Source organism: Balaenoptera acutorostrata, chromosome 14, assembly GCF_949987535.1.
Source record: "Balaenoptera acutorostrata chromosome 14, mBalAcu1.1, whole genome shotgun sequence".
Lineage (NCBI taxonomy): Eukaryota > Metazoa > Chordata > Mammalia > Artiodactyla > Balaenopteridae > Balaenoptera > Balaenoptera acutorostrata.
This window is the reverse complement of record NC_080077.1, coordinates 69,232,487-69,246,003: the sequence shown is the minus strand read 5'-3', so window position 1 is coordinate 69,246,003 and position 13,517 is coordinate 69,232,487. Positions and strand designations below refer to the sequence as shown.

Below are 13,517 nucleotides of genomic sequence, written 5' to 3'. Positions count from 1 at the left end.
GCAGTGGTTAAGACTCCACGCTCCCAATGCAGGGGGCCCGGGTTCAATCCCTGGTCAGGGAACTAGATCCCAGATGCATGCTGCAACTAAGAGTTTTTGCATGCCGCAGCTAAGGAGCCCACGACTGCAACTGAGGAGCCCATCTGCCGCAACAAATAAATAAATAAATAAATAAATGATGAGTAAGTTCTGGGAAATCTTTAGAAAAAAGGGGGGGGGGGGAATATTCTTAAAAAAAAAACCGAAACTGTAGCTTTGTAGAATTGAAAAGGGAGAGCCACACATAAAGGATCTCTTTAGTTATGTCCATTCAAGGATTACACCCATTTAAAAAACAAAAACTGCAGTTTGTTGATGCCAAATTCCAACCTAAGTAAAATGTTCCATATTATCCACAAGCAGGGAACTGTCATCACATGTAATTATCACAAAAATTTTAACATGGTATTAAATTGCCAATTTACAACACAAAACCAAAAACTGGATATTAATGGGATGAGTTTTAAAGATAAGATCTTTACTCTGAAAAAAATAATAAATGGGTGGATGGGCTGTTTCTACCCCAGGAAGCCTCAGATTCTGATCACCAAATCTAATCAACACAGTCCATTTGAAACTAAGTGATGGAGAGATGGAATACCTGAAGGTCCAGCATGACTTTAACCAACTTGCTGCAGTAGGAGGGTGGCAAGCTACACCGCTTGTGCAAGATTGTTTCCAACTCAGAACTAGGCAGTTCATCAAAGTGCAATTCCACAAATCGATTCCTGAAGGCTCTAGAAAGCATCTGGGAAACGCACAGAAACAACATGATACAAAGGACCTTTTCATTTAATTTCCAAAATGTAGGCTCTGCTATTCACCACAAAAAGAAAAATCCTTCAAAAGAGGTAAAAACATCTCAGTCTTACCAAGACGACTTTTCTACTCGACTCGGTAACAAACAGGAGTAAGGGGGCAAATGCTACACACCTTTCTGCCTCCGTAAAGTCCTGGGGGATTCTGGGTAGCAAAAAGCATGAAGCGAGGATGTGCTTTAACAACTTCTTGTGTTTCTGTTATGAGCAATTCACGGTTATCATCCAACAGTCTGTTCAGTGCCTCTAGCACATCGGTAGGGGCCAAATTTAACTCATCTAAAATAATCCAATAGCCCTTTCTCATAGCATCAATAAGAACACCTTAGAGGAAATACATACTGAAAATTAGTGCATAAATTAGTCCAAAGTTTTTTTTTTTAATGTTATATACAAATCAACAAATCCTAGATTATCATTAAATTTCAACGCAAATTGTTCTCTGCAGCTAGCCATGTCCCCAAATAATTTGTGGTTCTGAGTATCAAGGAAGCATAATTTTCAATTAAAAATACTCCTTTTTATTTTGCACAGAGGGGGAGCCAAAGCTGATGAATATTACATTTACAACTTACTTCTTCCCCTGAAGTCTACTTTCATTTAAGTCACCACATTCTCTTATCTATTCTCAGTTTCCCTCTGTTCAATGCTGACCCCTCTTGTGATTCTCTAGGAAATGGAGTAGTTCAACTGCACTCTTCAAAACTAGGCCCCAGGACTTCCCTGGTGGCGCAGAGGTTAAGAATCCGCCTGCCAAGGCAGGGGACACGGGTTCCATCCCTGGTCTGGGAAGATCCCACATGCCACGGGGCAACTAAGCCCACACGCCACAACTACTGAAGCCCATGCACCTAGAGCCCGTGCTCCACAACAAGAGAAGACACCGCAATGAGAAGCCCGCGCACCGCAATGAAGAGTAGCCTCCGCAACTAGAGAAAGCCCGCGTGCAGCAACGAAGACCCAACGCAGCCAAAAATTAATTAATTAATTAAAAAAAAAAAAAACAAAAAAACCTAGGCCCCAGTCCTGTGTACAGCCAACAAGATTAGTCTGGCTCAAAGGAAGATGGGGCCCTAACCATCACCCCTTAACCATCACATAGCTCAGGGAGAAAGAAAAAACAGCTATTGTGGCATCCATCCATGTGCCTCAACTGGAAAGGATGAAGATTGCTTGAGGAGACCCAAGGAATAGAATTATAACCTTACCTTCTTTAAACATGAGCTTCCCTGAGGAGTCGGATGTGTAACAACCAATGTACTCCTGAATATCCGTGTGCTCGTGGTTGTTAATACGCACACAGTGGTTACCAGTAGCTGCGGCCAGCCACCGTAGCAGGCTTGTTTTACCCACTGATGTCTCTCCCTGAATCAGCACTGGATATGTTCTTTAAAGGATCAGCCAATAAAGCAATTAAAAAGAAAAAAAAAGACAGAAACCAGAATTAAATCATGTAGTGTTTAAAAAAGAACAACTATAACATTTAACATCATCATAAGAGAATGTTTTTATATACCTACGCACTACTAATGGAACGTTTCTTAAGCCCTGAGAAGTTTCTATGTAAAAATGGTTCCTCAGAAACTGCCAAGGAAAGTAATTCCAGCCTCTCTTGCACTAGTGAGAAACAGTAAGCGGGAGTAACTGTTACTCACTTAACAAGTAATGGGTGATGAGTATCCATCAGCAAAATACTAAAAAGCAACCTTAATGATGGCCAAAATAATCTGGGTCCATATTGCTCCCACCAAAGGTACAACTAGAAACGATGTTTTGTGTCTGGAGAAAAGTGACAGGATTGACTTAGAAAATAATTATTCACTCAGCCAATGAATAACAATAGAGCCCTTTGAAAGTTCAGGAAGTAGGACTAGACTTTCAGCAATGCCTATGCTGGTAAGACATCAGAGCAGTGTGAGAAAAGGTCCACACACCCTGCAGAGACCACTCGGACTATGTCTCTCAGGTTCAGCTTGACGGAAGACGTGAGGATGTACGTCTCATCTATTGTAGGTTCCTTGTCTCCCACCGAAATCCAGTAGCCTTCCACCTGGATAAGCCGACCTCCTTTTGGTTCTGGAATAGGCTGAAAGACACAAGAGTTAGAGAAATAACCCACAGACCCACGACAACTATGGCATTCTTTCAGAGAGGGGTGTAAAGTGGGAAAAAAATTGTCACCAAGAATGCTGCTTGTTCTGGATGCTTTCAACATTAAAACCCACAAATGAACATGAAAAAAAATTACTTTGAGGAAGGAGAACAAAATGGTGACATGTACTGGTTTTAAAATTCAGGTTGGGTTAGGTAGATATGGGGGAAAACTTGAATGAAAATAATTTCTCAGATAGTTTATGACTCAGTTCTCTTCTCTCATCTACCAAACTTCCCACTCTAATAAAGTATTTTGGTCAAAAACATGTATTTCATATAAACCATATTCCCAAAACATGGCCAGTGCTGTACTGGGGCAGGGAAAGGGGGGCACTACGCACTACTATGTTCTGGATCCCCTAGAAGACATTAAGAATAAAAGCAACCCTCCAGAGAAACTCGTTAAGGATAATATTGTAGATGATGGCATAACCTTTTGAAGGTATGGTGGAAGTTAAGTTGATTTATACAAAACTGCCATTTTTATAGATCAAAAATGGTCAAATGGTGGTCAGATACATAGCTATAGAAAAGTGCTCTTCTAGAACATTTAGCCCCCTGACTTGAAGCCACAGTTGTAGGCACTGCTTTTAAGGACTTCTCAGTTGGGCAGAAGAGCAGTGAGAAAAAAGAACTGTTAAGCCACCATCATATATAACCATGAGGAAAGCATACAAAAAAATAAGTGGAGGGGAATGGTAATCGGATAATAATCAAAGCAAGCTTGAGTCTTTTCTCAGTGTTTTCAGAGTTTACCAAAAGTATATATTCATGTGTTACTTGTATAATTTTTTAAAAGGAAAAAACATTGAATCCAAAGTACCCACAATCCCCATGGCTCTTTCTTCCTAAACAGCAAGCAACAGACACATAAACAAGTCAGTTTGTGAGCCAGTTTCTCTCAGCCTCTTTCAATCCCATGTTATTCTGTAATTTCCTCTGTCAAACTGAAATGGTTATTGTGTATAACAGAAACAAGACAAGGAAAGCGAAAAAAAAGCCCAACCATCAATCAGAAGCGGGGTGTGCAGATAAACTGTGGTGCAAGCTTCCGATGAAATGCTATGTGACAATTAGAAAGCACGTCACTCACAGTGATCTGTGTTACAGACAAAAAAATATATCCAGGATATAGTTAGGCTAAGAAAGGAAACTACAGAACATTCTTATGAGATGGTTTCATTTATATTACTTATATTAGATATATACAGGCAGACCTTGGAGATTTTCCAGATTTGATTCCAGACTACGGCAATAAAGCAAATATCACAATAAAGCCAGTATGGCAATAAAGCCAGTCACACAAATTTTTTGGTTTCTCAATGCATATGAAAGTTATGTTTACACTGTATTACAGTCTATTAGGTGTGCAATAACATGTCTAAAAAAGATGTACGTATCTTAATTTTAAAATGCTTTATTGCTAAAAAATGTTAACCATCAACTGACAACATAGGGTTGCCACAAACCTTCAATTTGTAAAAAACTGCAACATCTACAAAGTGCAATAAAGCAAACTGCAATAAAGTGAGGTATGCCTGTATTAGAATTTACCTTGATAAATCTACACACACACATATATTAGAATTTGAATATATAAAAAAGATTTTTTAACTTTTAAATATATATATATATGTACACACACGATTTAGATGGAAAGGACTATCTATAGGATTTCAATCTCCAAAGATCAGGATTATCAGGAATTTTCACCACCTACGTTAAAATTTTGTGGAACTGACTTTTATAATTAGAAATAAGTTTTGCAAAAAAAACAAAACCAAAAACAAAACAGCTAACAATTTGATATTTCAGCCTTTCATTTAAGCCCAAAATCAAAAAAGAACCTACCTGCTTCAGCAGACTTTTAACATTGCCAGAAACAATGTGCTGACAAATGAGCTTCTGAACTACTGGGTGCGACGCCCTGTCAAGCTGTGTTAAGAAACCCAAACAAAAGCCCTAGAGAAAACACAAATACGCGTTAACACTAGTTATCCTTCTGCAATAACAGGCCAACTTATTTCAGAAACAAAATTCAACCTCTCGGGTGGTGCTGGTGCCCAGAACAACTTTTTTTTTTTTTTTTAAGAATATATTTTTTATTATTTATTTTACTTTATTTTAATTAATTAATTAATTAATTAATTAATTGGCTGTGTTGGGTCTTCGTTGCTGCGTGCAGGCTTTCTCTAGTTGCGGCGAGCGGGGGCTACTCTTCGTTGCAGTGCGGGGGCTTCTCACTGTGGTGGCTTCTCTTGTGGCGGAGCACGGGCTTTACATGTGCGGGCTTCAGTAGTTGTGGCTCGCGGGCTCTAGAGCCCAGGCTCAGTAGTTGTGGCGCATGGGCATAGATGCTCCGCAGCATGTGGGATCTTCCCAGACCAGGGCTTGAACCTGTGTTCCCTGCATTGGCAGGTGGATTCTTAACCACTGCGCCACCAGGGAAGCCCCAGAACAACTTTTAAATGGGATACAATGGTAGAAAAAGGGCAGGGTAGTTCCGGTATGAAAAGTTCTGGGCTAATCTGACTAAACAGAAAGCACTGGCAACCCTGGCACGGGCATCCCCACTTGCCCCTTCCCCATGGTGTGCCCATCCACCAAGCTCTCAACCAAACACAGACTGTACAAAGACCTCATAGAGCGAGCGCTGGATGTTGCCACATGGATTGGAGGCTGCAAATCGCAGGGCCCTACAGAGAGTCCGAAGGCTGTAGTGAGGTCTGTGGCCGGTCCCATCCACCAATTTTGTCCCAGACTCCTTCCGCACAGCTGTATAGAACCTACAAAGAGGATGCAATTCAAAAGATTTATTTTATTAACTAATAAGCCTTACTATTTTGCTGTTGTTCCCATTTCTCTACAAAAGGACCAAAAGGCATTTTTATAGATTAGATGGCCAAGCTTACATACAACTTCTTAGAGCATCAAAAATAATAAAATGAATATTGATCAATTTCCCTTAGGATGGAAAGAGGAGAAAGGTGAGATGTGTCTGATTTTTAAGGGAATGGTAGTGAGATATGAGAGGCCCTTAGCAAGAATATACTGAATCCAAACACAGGGTTCCAAAGTCGGCTTTAATATGAGGGTCAAATGAAGTCCCTGTGTAATCTCTAATGGTGATGGATAAGCACATAGAAAACAAAAGTAATGGTGTTTTAAAAGAAAGTCTACAGATACTGTTATAATCAACAATGACAAAATGTTAAAAAGCATGATGATATGGTGACCATTTCTACTTTCATTACCACATAATTTAGAAGTCCAGAAGATGACAAGATGGAAGAAGTTTCAGACTGAAACATCAAGTGCAAATCTCAAAAATTCATGAAGGACTTCCCTGGTGGTGCAGTGGTTAAGAATCCGCCTGCCAATGCAGGGGACACGGGTTCAAGCCCTGGTCCGGGAAGATCCCACATGCCGCGGAGCAACTAAGCCCGTGCGCCACAACTACTGAGCCTGTGCTCTAGAGCCTGCAAGCCACAAATGCTGAGCCCACACGCCGCAACTACTGAAGCCCACATGCCCAGAGCCTGTGCCGACAGCAAGAGAAGCCACCACAATGAGAAGCCTGCACGCCACAATTAAGAGTAGACCCTGGGCTTCCCTGGTGGCGCAGTGGTTGAGAATCTGCCTGCTAATGCAGGAGACACGGGTTCGAGCCCTGGTCTGGGAAGATCCCACATGCCACGGAGCAGCTGGGCCCGTGAGCCACAGCTGCTGAGCCTGCGCGTCTGGAGCCTGTGCCCCGCAACGGGAGGGGCCGCAATAGTGAAAGGCCCGCGCACCGCGATGAAGAGCGGTCCCCGCACCGCGATGAAGAGTGGCCCCCACTTGCCGCAACTAGAGAAAGCCCTCGCATGAACCGAAGACCCAGCACAGCCAAAAATAAATAAATAAATAAAATAAATTAAAAAAAAAAAAAAAAAAAAGAGTAGACCCTGCTCGCCGCAACTAGAGAAAGCCCAATACACAGCACCAAAGACCCAAAGTAGCCACAAAAAAAAAATTCATAAAATTCATGATCACATGCCACAAGATCAAGTATAACCAAACATGTGTCAGAGATGAAACCCAAGGGACTTCCCTGGTGGCGCAGTGGATAAGACTCTGCACTCCCAATGCAGGGGTCCCAGGTTCAATCCCTGGTCAGGGAACTAAATCCCACGTGCATGCAGCAACTAAGAGTTCACATGCCACAACTAAAGAGCCCACCTGCCACAACTAAGACCCAGTGCAACCAAATGAAGAGATGAAACCCAAGTTCTAGCCCAAATGACATCTGTCTTCCCTCTTTGCAATCTGGCTAGACATTCTTCCTTTTGTAGAAAGACTCTACATTCCAGAAGTGGGTTTTTATATATGGAACATGCACCTCTTGTACTATCAGCATTTTGTAAGAGCCACACTTCAGCCACACTGCTTTATCTCCAGCTTTCTGAATTTTAACTACACATATTTACGCTTTTGTCTAAATATTCTTGGCTAACAAAAAGTGCTCTGATTTTAAAATGTGGTGTGACAAACCACTCCGAAGCCCTTTGACAAATGCCTCTTTGACTAACCTATTTAAAACTGGGCTCCAAGTTTCATTTTCTAACCAGCATTTTGCTTTATATGTTCTTTTTCTTCACTTATCACAACCAAAAATAACAGTATTTACTGATCTCCACCTGTAGAATTAAAGCTCCATGAAAAGAACCAAGATTGTCTGTTTTATTTATAGCTGTATCCCTAGCATCTGAGCCACTCAGTAACTATTTGTAAAAAAAAAAAAATAAGGAAAAAAAGCTCAAAAAGCAAAGTAAAACACTAACACGATCCAACTTCAAAATCTTTACATATTGTATACCTTGTCTTAGAGGACACAGATAAAACCAACCAAGTGACGCGCCCCAGATGACAGACTGAGCTTCTGACAGAGCCAGCACTAGAACCCAGGGTGTACGACACAAAAGACTGCACCCTTTCCACATGGCATACAAAAAACAGAGGCAAGAAACTCAAATTAAAGCGCCAAGTGACATAACCACTCTATACTGCATTCAGCTAAGACTCTAATAATTCCAAACTGGCCTCAATCAATTACATCAGCCTTCCCCCCTCTACATTCCACAAAGCTAATATGCAAATTGCAAAAAGTAGGATTTCACCAAGGCAGATCAAAATATAAGCCATTTATATCTCCTCAAGGGATTCAAACTCTTAGCTGTGAATAAAGAAGTAATTAGGAGAGAGTTATCTGATTGTTTATATTCTCATAGGTCTCGACAATACATATTCTCATAAGCTCTCTATGTAGTTTCCTTAGGAAAATCCAAGGGAGTCCGTAAGGTTCCAACTTTAAAATAAAATCTAAATAATCCTTCCATCAGTCTTCTCTCGTTAGAAGCAAAAAAGAAGAAAACAATATACGTGCATGAGGTACACATTTTTATGCTCAGAGGAAAAGTTTATAAAGAGAAACCGAAAAGAACCCACGTTATGATTCCTTGCACTGTACTCCTGCTCACACTCAAGCCTTTCAGATAATCCACAATAAGGATCTGTAAGTCTTCTTTATTTTCCAATTCTTCTACATAAAGTTCTGTGAACCTGTTAAGACAATTATTATTCCATAATAACCATTTTTGAGGAAGTTAATACAGCTATTCTGACAATACAAAAACACAAGACGGAAGTTATATAAACTCATTTTACCTGCTTGTAATATAAATTATGAAGGCCTTTCAACTTGAGATACAGATTAATCATAATGAAATAGAAGATAATGTAACCGTTACCAAAAATTCTACCATTACTACTTCTAAGAAAGTCAAACAGTCCTTGCAAAAGCAGTTACAAAAATAAGACTTTATTTATCCTCATTTTCAGAAAGTGTTTTTGATTACAACTATATGTAACAAAAAGTACATGCAACAATAACAAAAAAGCCTCCTCACTATCAAAAATTAATAGTTGTAGCAAAGGAAAATACATACTTGTGGTTGATAAAATTTTCCTAAAAAGCTTTTACTACTTTTATAATGTGGGAGAAGATCTAGTAAAGTTTTAACACTATTTTAAAAACACAGATTCAACAAAAGGTTACCAACAATAAACAAGGTCATTTATCTTTTTTTTTTTTTAACATCTTTATTGGAGTATAATTGCTTTACAATGGTGTGTTTCTGCTTTATAACAAAGTAAATCAGCTATACATATACATATATCCCCATATCCCCTCCCTCTTGCGTCTCCCTCCCCCCCTCCCTATCCCACCCCTCTAGGTGGTCACAAAGCACCAAGCTGATCTCCTTGTCCTATGCAGCTGCTTCCCACTAGCTATCCATTTTACATTTGGTAGTATATATAAGTCCATGCACTCTCTCACTTCGTCCCAGCTTACCCTTTCCCCTCCCTGTGTCCTCAAGTCCATTCTCTACGTCTGTGTCTTTATTCCTGTGCTGCCCTTAGGTTCTTCAAGGTCATTTATCTTTTCCCAAATGCTACATACATAAAACATCTTGTTCATGTCAGTCTGTGCTTAATGATGAAAACTGAAACTTAAATGTTCTTTTACAAATTAGTCTCATCCAAGACGACTCTGCCTAAAATGCACTTACGTTGTTATATGATATACTATTATTTCGTTATGTGAAGGTTTTCTAATAGCTAAAAGGCTATCTGAAGGAGGAAAGATTTTTGTTTTCAACAATATCCATGAGCCATTAAATGTCATACGAACAACCCAAAGGAAAAAAATTCCCAGTGTTCTGGAGTTTTCCATATTCCTACCACCTATAGAAAGAAGACTACTACAAGTAAAAAGATTCCTCTATCAGCAGTCAATAAATTTCAAGCATTGTTATGAGGGTCGGTTACGTTAATACTACCAATCAATAAATAAAGAGAACTTAATTTTAAAAACAGCTCCAGGAACCAAGCCATGACCCCTTACCTGTTTCTTATTCCTGGTGGGAGATTTCTTTTGCCCACATCAGTTGCTGGATTCATACACGCAAATAAACGGAAATCCGGATGACGTACCAGTGGTTCTGTTAAAAGAAAACTATAAATTCTCAACAACTTGTAACAATAAGTGATCAGAGGAAGACTAACTCCACTGAACACCAGGGTGAACCACTATGCCTCAAGGCTCAGCAAGGTTGGTACTGGCTGCTCAACCATCCTTGCCTTTTCTCAAACCCCGATGAAATCAGTTTCCAGATCTATGTACACAACTTAATCTTTAACTGCCATCCCACCATCCCTTATGGTGTGGTTGTTCATGCTATTTATGTTTCATCACCTATTCACCAGCGCATACACTGTCACTGAGTGTGCGTGCCTTATTACCCACTACACAAATGCCTTGACAAATTATCTTATTCTTTTCATTCCCTATATCACCTAACAATAAGACTTTGCAGAAAATTACTATCTACAGAATAAATAAATCACACTGGGAGGCCCATGTAATCTACCTAACCAAAAGAATATTACTTCTTTTTAAAAACATTTTTTAAATTTATTTATTTATTTACTTACTTACTTACTTATTTACTTATTTATTTATGCACGCATGCATGCAGGCAGGCTGCCCCGGGTCTTAGTCGCGGCATGCAGACTCTTAGTCGCAGCATGCCGGATCTAGTTCCCCGACCTGGGATCCAACCCAGGCCCCCTGCATTGGGAGTACGGAGTTTCACCCACTGGACCACCAGGGAAGTCCCAAGAATATTACTTTAAAGAGGCCAAAAGGCCTCGCATCAAGTCAAACCCCAAGGGGATCAAGTGCTACCTGTGTCTCCTCGATCCAGCAACACCAGAGAGCCAGAGGAGCCTTCAAGTAAACCACTCAGACATTCTAATGTTTCTGGAGCAGCCAGGTTCATCTCATCCAACAAGATCCAGTCTCCTTTCTTTACAGCCTGAGCTAAGGTACCCTAGAAGATGAAGTAAAATGTTAAGGATCCATTGCAAACACACACACACTCACCAAGAACAGTTATGTGAGCAGGGTTAGAAGCAGAGGCAAGGGCAAACCGCTCCAACCTGATGAGCTTACACCTTAACGCCAAATGGCTGCCAGCTGTTTGCCAGAGTTAAGGTCAGGTTAACTTTTTTTCAAATATCCAAAAGGGTCAAGGGAATCTCTCTGAGCCTAACGATGAGATGCAATAAACTAGACCATCCCATTATATGGATGGTAAGGCAAATAATAACTTACAATGTATTCAGATGTTTAAAGGTAACCAAATGGTTATTAAAAAGACCCAAAATAAATACAGGGTCAGGCTATGAGTATACCAAGAAAAGATAAATGACTAAATCAAGAGTGTATAGTGGTTGTAACTCAGAGCCTTTCACAGTTGCTGAAGAATATCAAGATGAATCTTTCCTCATCTCTACTGATTTGATCTCCTCAAGTTCTACTTCCAAAAGCAATGAACTGACAATCTACTCAAGTGACACAACATCAGAAACTTAATTGTTTTACTATTATTAAACTGCTTTATGCTTTTGTTTTCATTGTGATCCTAACAAAGAATCTTCTATAAATAAAACTGAAAAAAATAAAACAGAACAAACGTATTAAAATCCAGTGTAATGTCAAGTCATGAAATAGGTATAAACCCTATTTTGAGAGCACTTGACATTTTCATTGGTTATTTTAGAAACAATCATATTAAGATTACACACTGATGACTAAATTTCCCACAACAATGGATATATGGTTGAGGGACTTTCTCTCTTACTAAGACATCATCTCAAGTAAGATTCCTACACCTCCCTTCGAGTGTGGTCTGAAGAGTGTCACAGAAACAATTTTCTTTAATAAAAATATAAAAAGCTTAAGTCACAAACATTTAACTAAGTTGATCCTGCAAGGTCACAGGAGAGAAAACAGTAGAGCTACCCATGCACTGGAATCAAAAACGTGTCCTAACAGGAATGGACCCAAATATGTCTCTCTCTCTCTCACACACACACACAGCTATGAAACAATAAAAAATTTCACTAGTTGTTCTCAACTGCATCTTTAAAAATAGTAATAATGGTGTTCACCAAGACTTTATAATTTCTATAAAGGACACTAAAAAAAATCTTCCCCCCAAAGAATTATTTCATTAAGTGTTTACTGTCTTAAACAACAAGCCCTAAAATGTCAACATGAAGAGAATACAAAACAGTAGCCTCCTTAAACTTGCATTTTGCATCAAATCAACATTCCCTTAACCTAAACAACCAAAGCAAAATACCTCTACAAATGCAAACAATAGGGCATTTTCAGTCATTTTCATCTGTTGTTGGGCATGGTTGAGTCTAAGACCAAATGCTTCCCACTTCTCTTTTAGTAGTGACCCTAGAGAAAAATAAAGACAAGAATTTAACATACACTTTGAGTTGTAATATACATAACTTAAAAACACACAGTTAACACACAAAAATCACATCTTAGAAGTATAAAAAATTAAGTCCAAACACTTACATAATGCCAAACATGTGCAGCCACTATACTAATCAGTTCATTTATATGCATACGTATTGGTTAACTCGTTTATCTTCACAACAACCCTTTGAAGTAGGTACTCTTATCCCCACTTTATAGATGAGGAAGAAGATAAGTAACTAAGTCGCCAAAAGCCCCACTCACTGTGGAATCCAGTTTTCTGGAAGTAACCTCTTCTTCTAAGCACATGTGACTTACTAACCACTAAGTGGTACTGTACATCAACATCAGCGACCACCTGTCTTGATGGAAATCTTGACTAGAGTCACAGGAGCAGCAATACTTCAAAATTAGCCAGCTCTGCCTTAAGTCCTAGAAAGCTCTAATGTGTATTGCTTCATTCTTCCCCCAAACTCTTCTCCTAATTCTGCTAATTAAACTTCAGCCTCATGCCCTCCCACTGGCAGCCTGGGTCACATTCTTACCTGTCTCACTCTCTTTTCCATCCTTGTTGACAGCCGACTTGTACACATGTTGCATTAGTCTGAGGAGATTGTGCCACCGTTTCTGCCTGTAACAGGTCTGAATGTGTCCCAAGAATGTAAAGTTTTGCTTCTTGGAAAATGTCTGAGCAAAGAGTTCCTCAAATGCCTCCCGTAAGGGTAGCCAAATAAGCTTATGGTCCACTGGTTTGTAACTGAAACAAAAGGTAAATATGTGATTCACAAACTTCTAAAGCTAACAGAAGTTGGAAAGTATGCCTTAGAAAACAGGAATAGGTGTAAGATTTCTTCTAATCAAAATCAGAAATAATACCAAAATACTTAACATAAATCTATGTTAAAGTTTTAAATTATAATCTATTTTCTCCACTCCAAGTGTCAGAAGCACCTATACTAAAGGTAAAAACTAGTATTAGACAAACAAACTATGAACAAATTTGAAATTCCAAACTGGGCAGTGCAAGGCATGTCACTGATTTTACTAATATATTTAAATAAACATCATGTATATTTGATGATAAACCATATTCTATCAAGATTGACCAAAAGGTTTTTGAAACA

General features: G+C 39.4%; 1 protein-coding gene across 1 annotated transcript in view; it reads right to left on the bottom strand.

Annotated features, from left to right (window-relative positions):
- The window catches only part of MDN1 (midasin AAA ATPase 1), a 158,912-nt gene that overhangs the window by 97,505 nt on the left and 47,890 nt on the right, over positions 1 to 13,517 (bottom strand). Inside the window, exons 16-26 of the mRNA XM_007195955.2 lie at positions 12,939 to 13,150; positions 12,263 to 12,366; positions 10,801 to 10,945; positions 9,958 to 10,054; positions 8,499 to 8,612; positions 5,650 to 5,797; positions 4,863 to 4,973; positions 2,792 to 2,943; positions 2,066 to 2,244; positions 973 to 1,181; positions 641 to 787 (exon numbers count right to left, since the gene is read on the bottom strand). Coding sequence (XP_007196017.2) covers positions 641 to 787; positions 973 to 1,181; positions 2,066 to 2,244; positions 2,792 to 2,943; positions 4,863 to 4,973; positions 5,650 to 5,797; positions 8,499 to 8,612; positions 9,958 to 10,054; positions 10,801 to 10,945; positions 12,263 to 12,366; positions 12,939 to 13,150 — 1,618 coding nt within the window. The remainder of the gene's footprint in view (positions 1 to 640; positions 788 to 972; positions 1,182 to 2,065; positions 2,245 to 2,791; positions 2,944 to 4,862; positions 4,974 to 5,649; positions 5,798 to 8,498; positions 8,613 to 9,957; positions 10,055 to 10,800; positions 10,946 to 12,262; positions 12,367 to 12,938; positions 13,151 to 13,517) is intronic.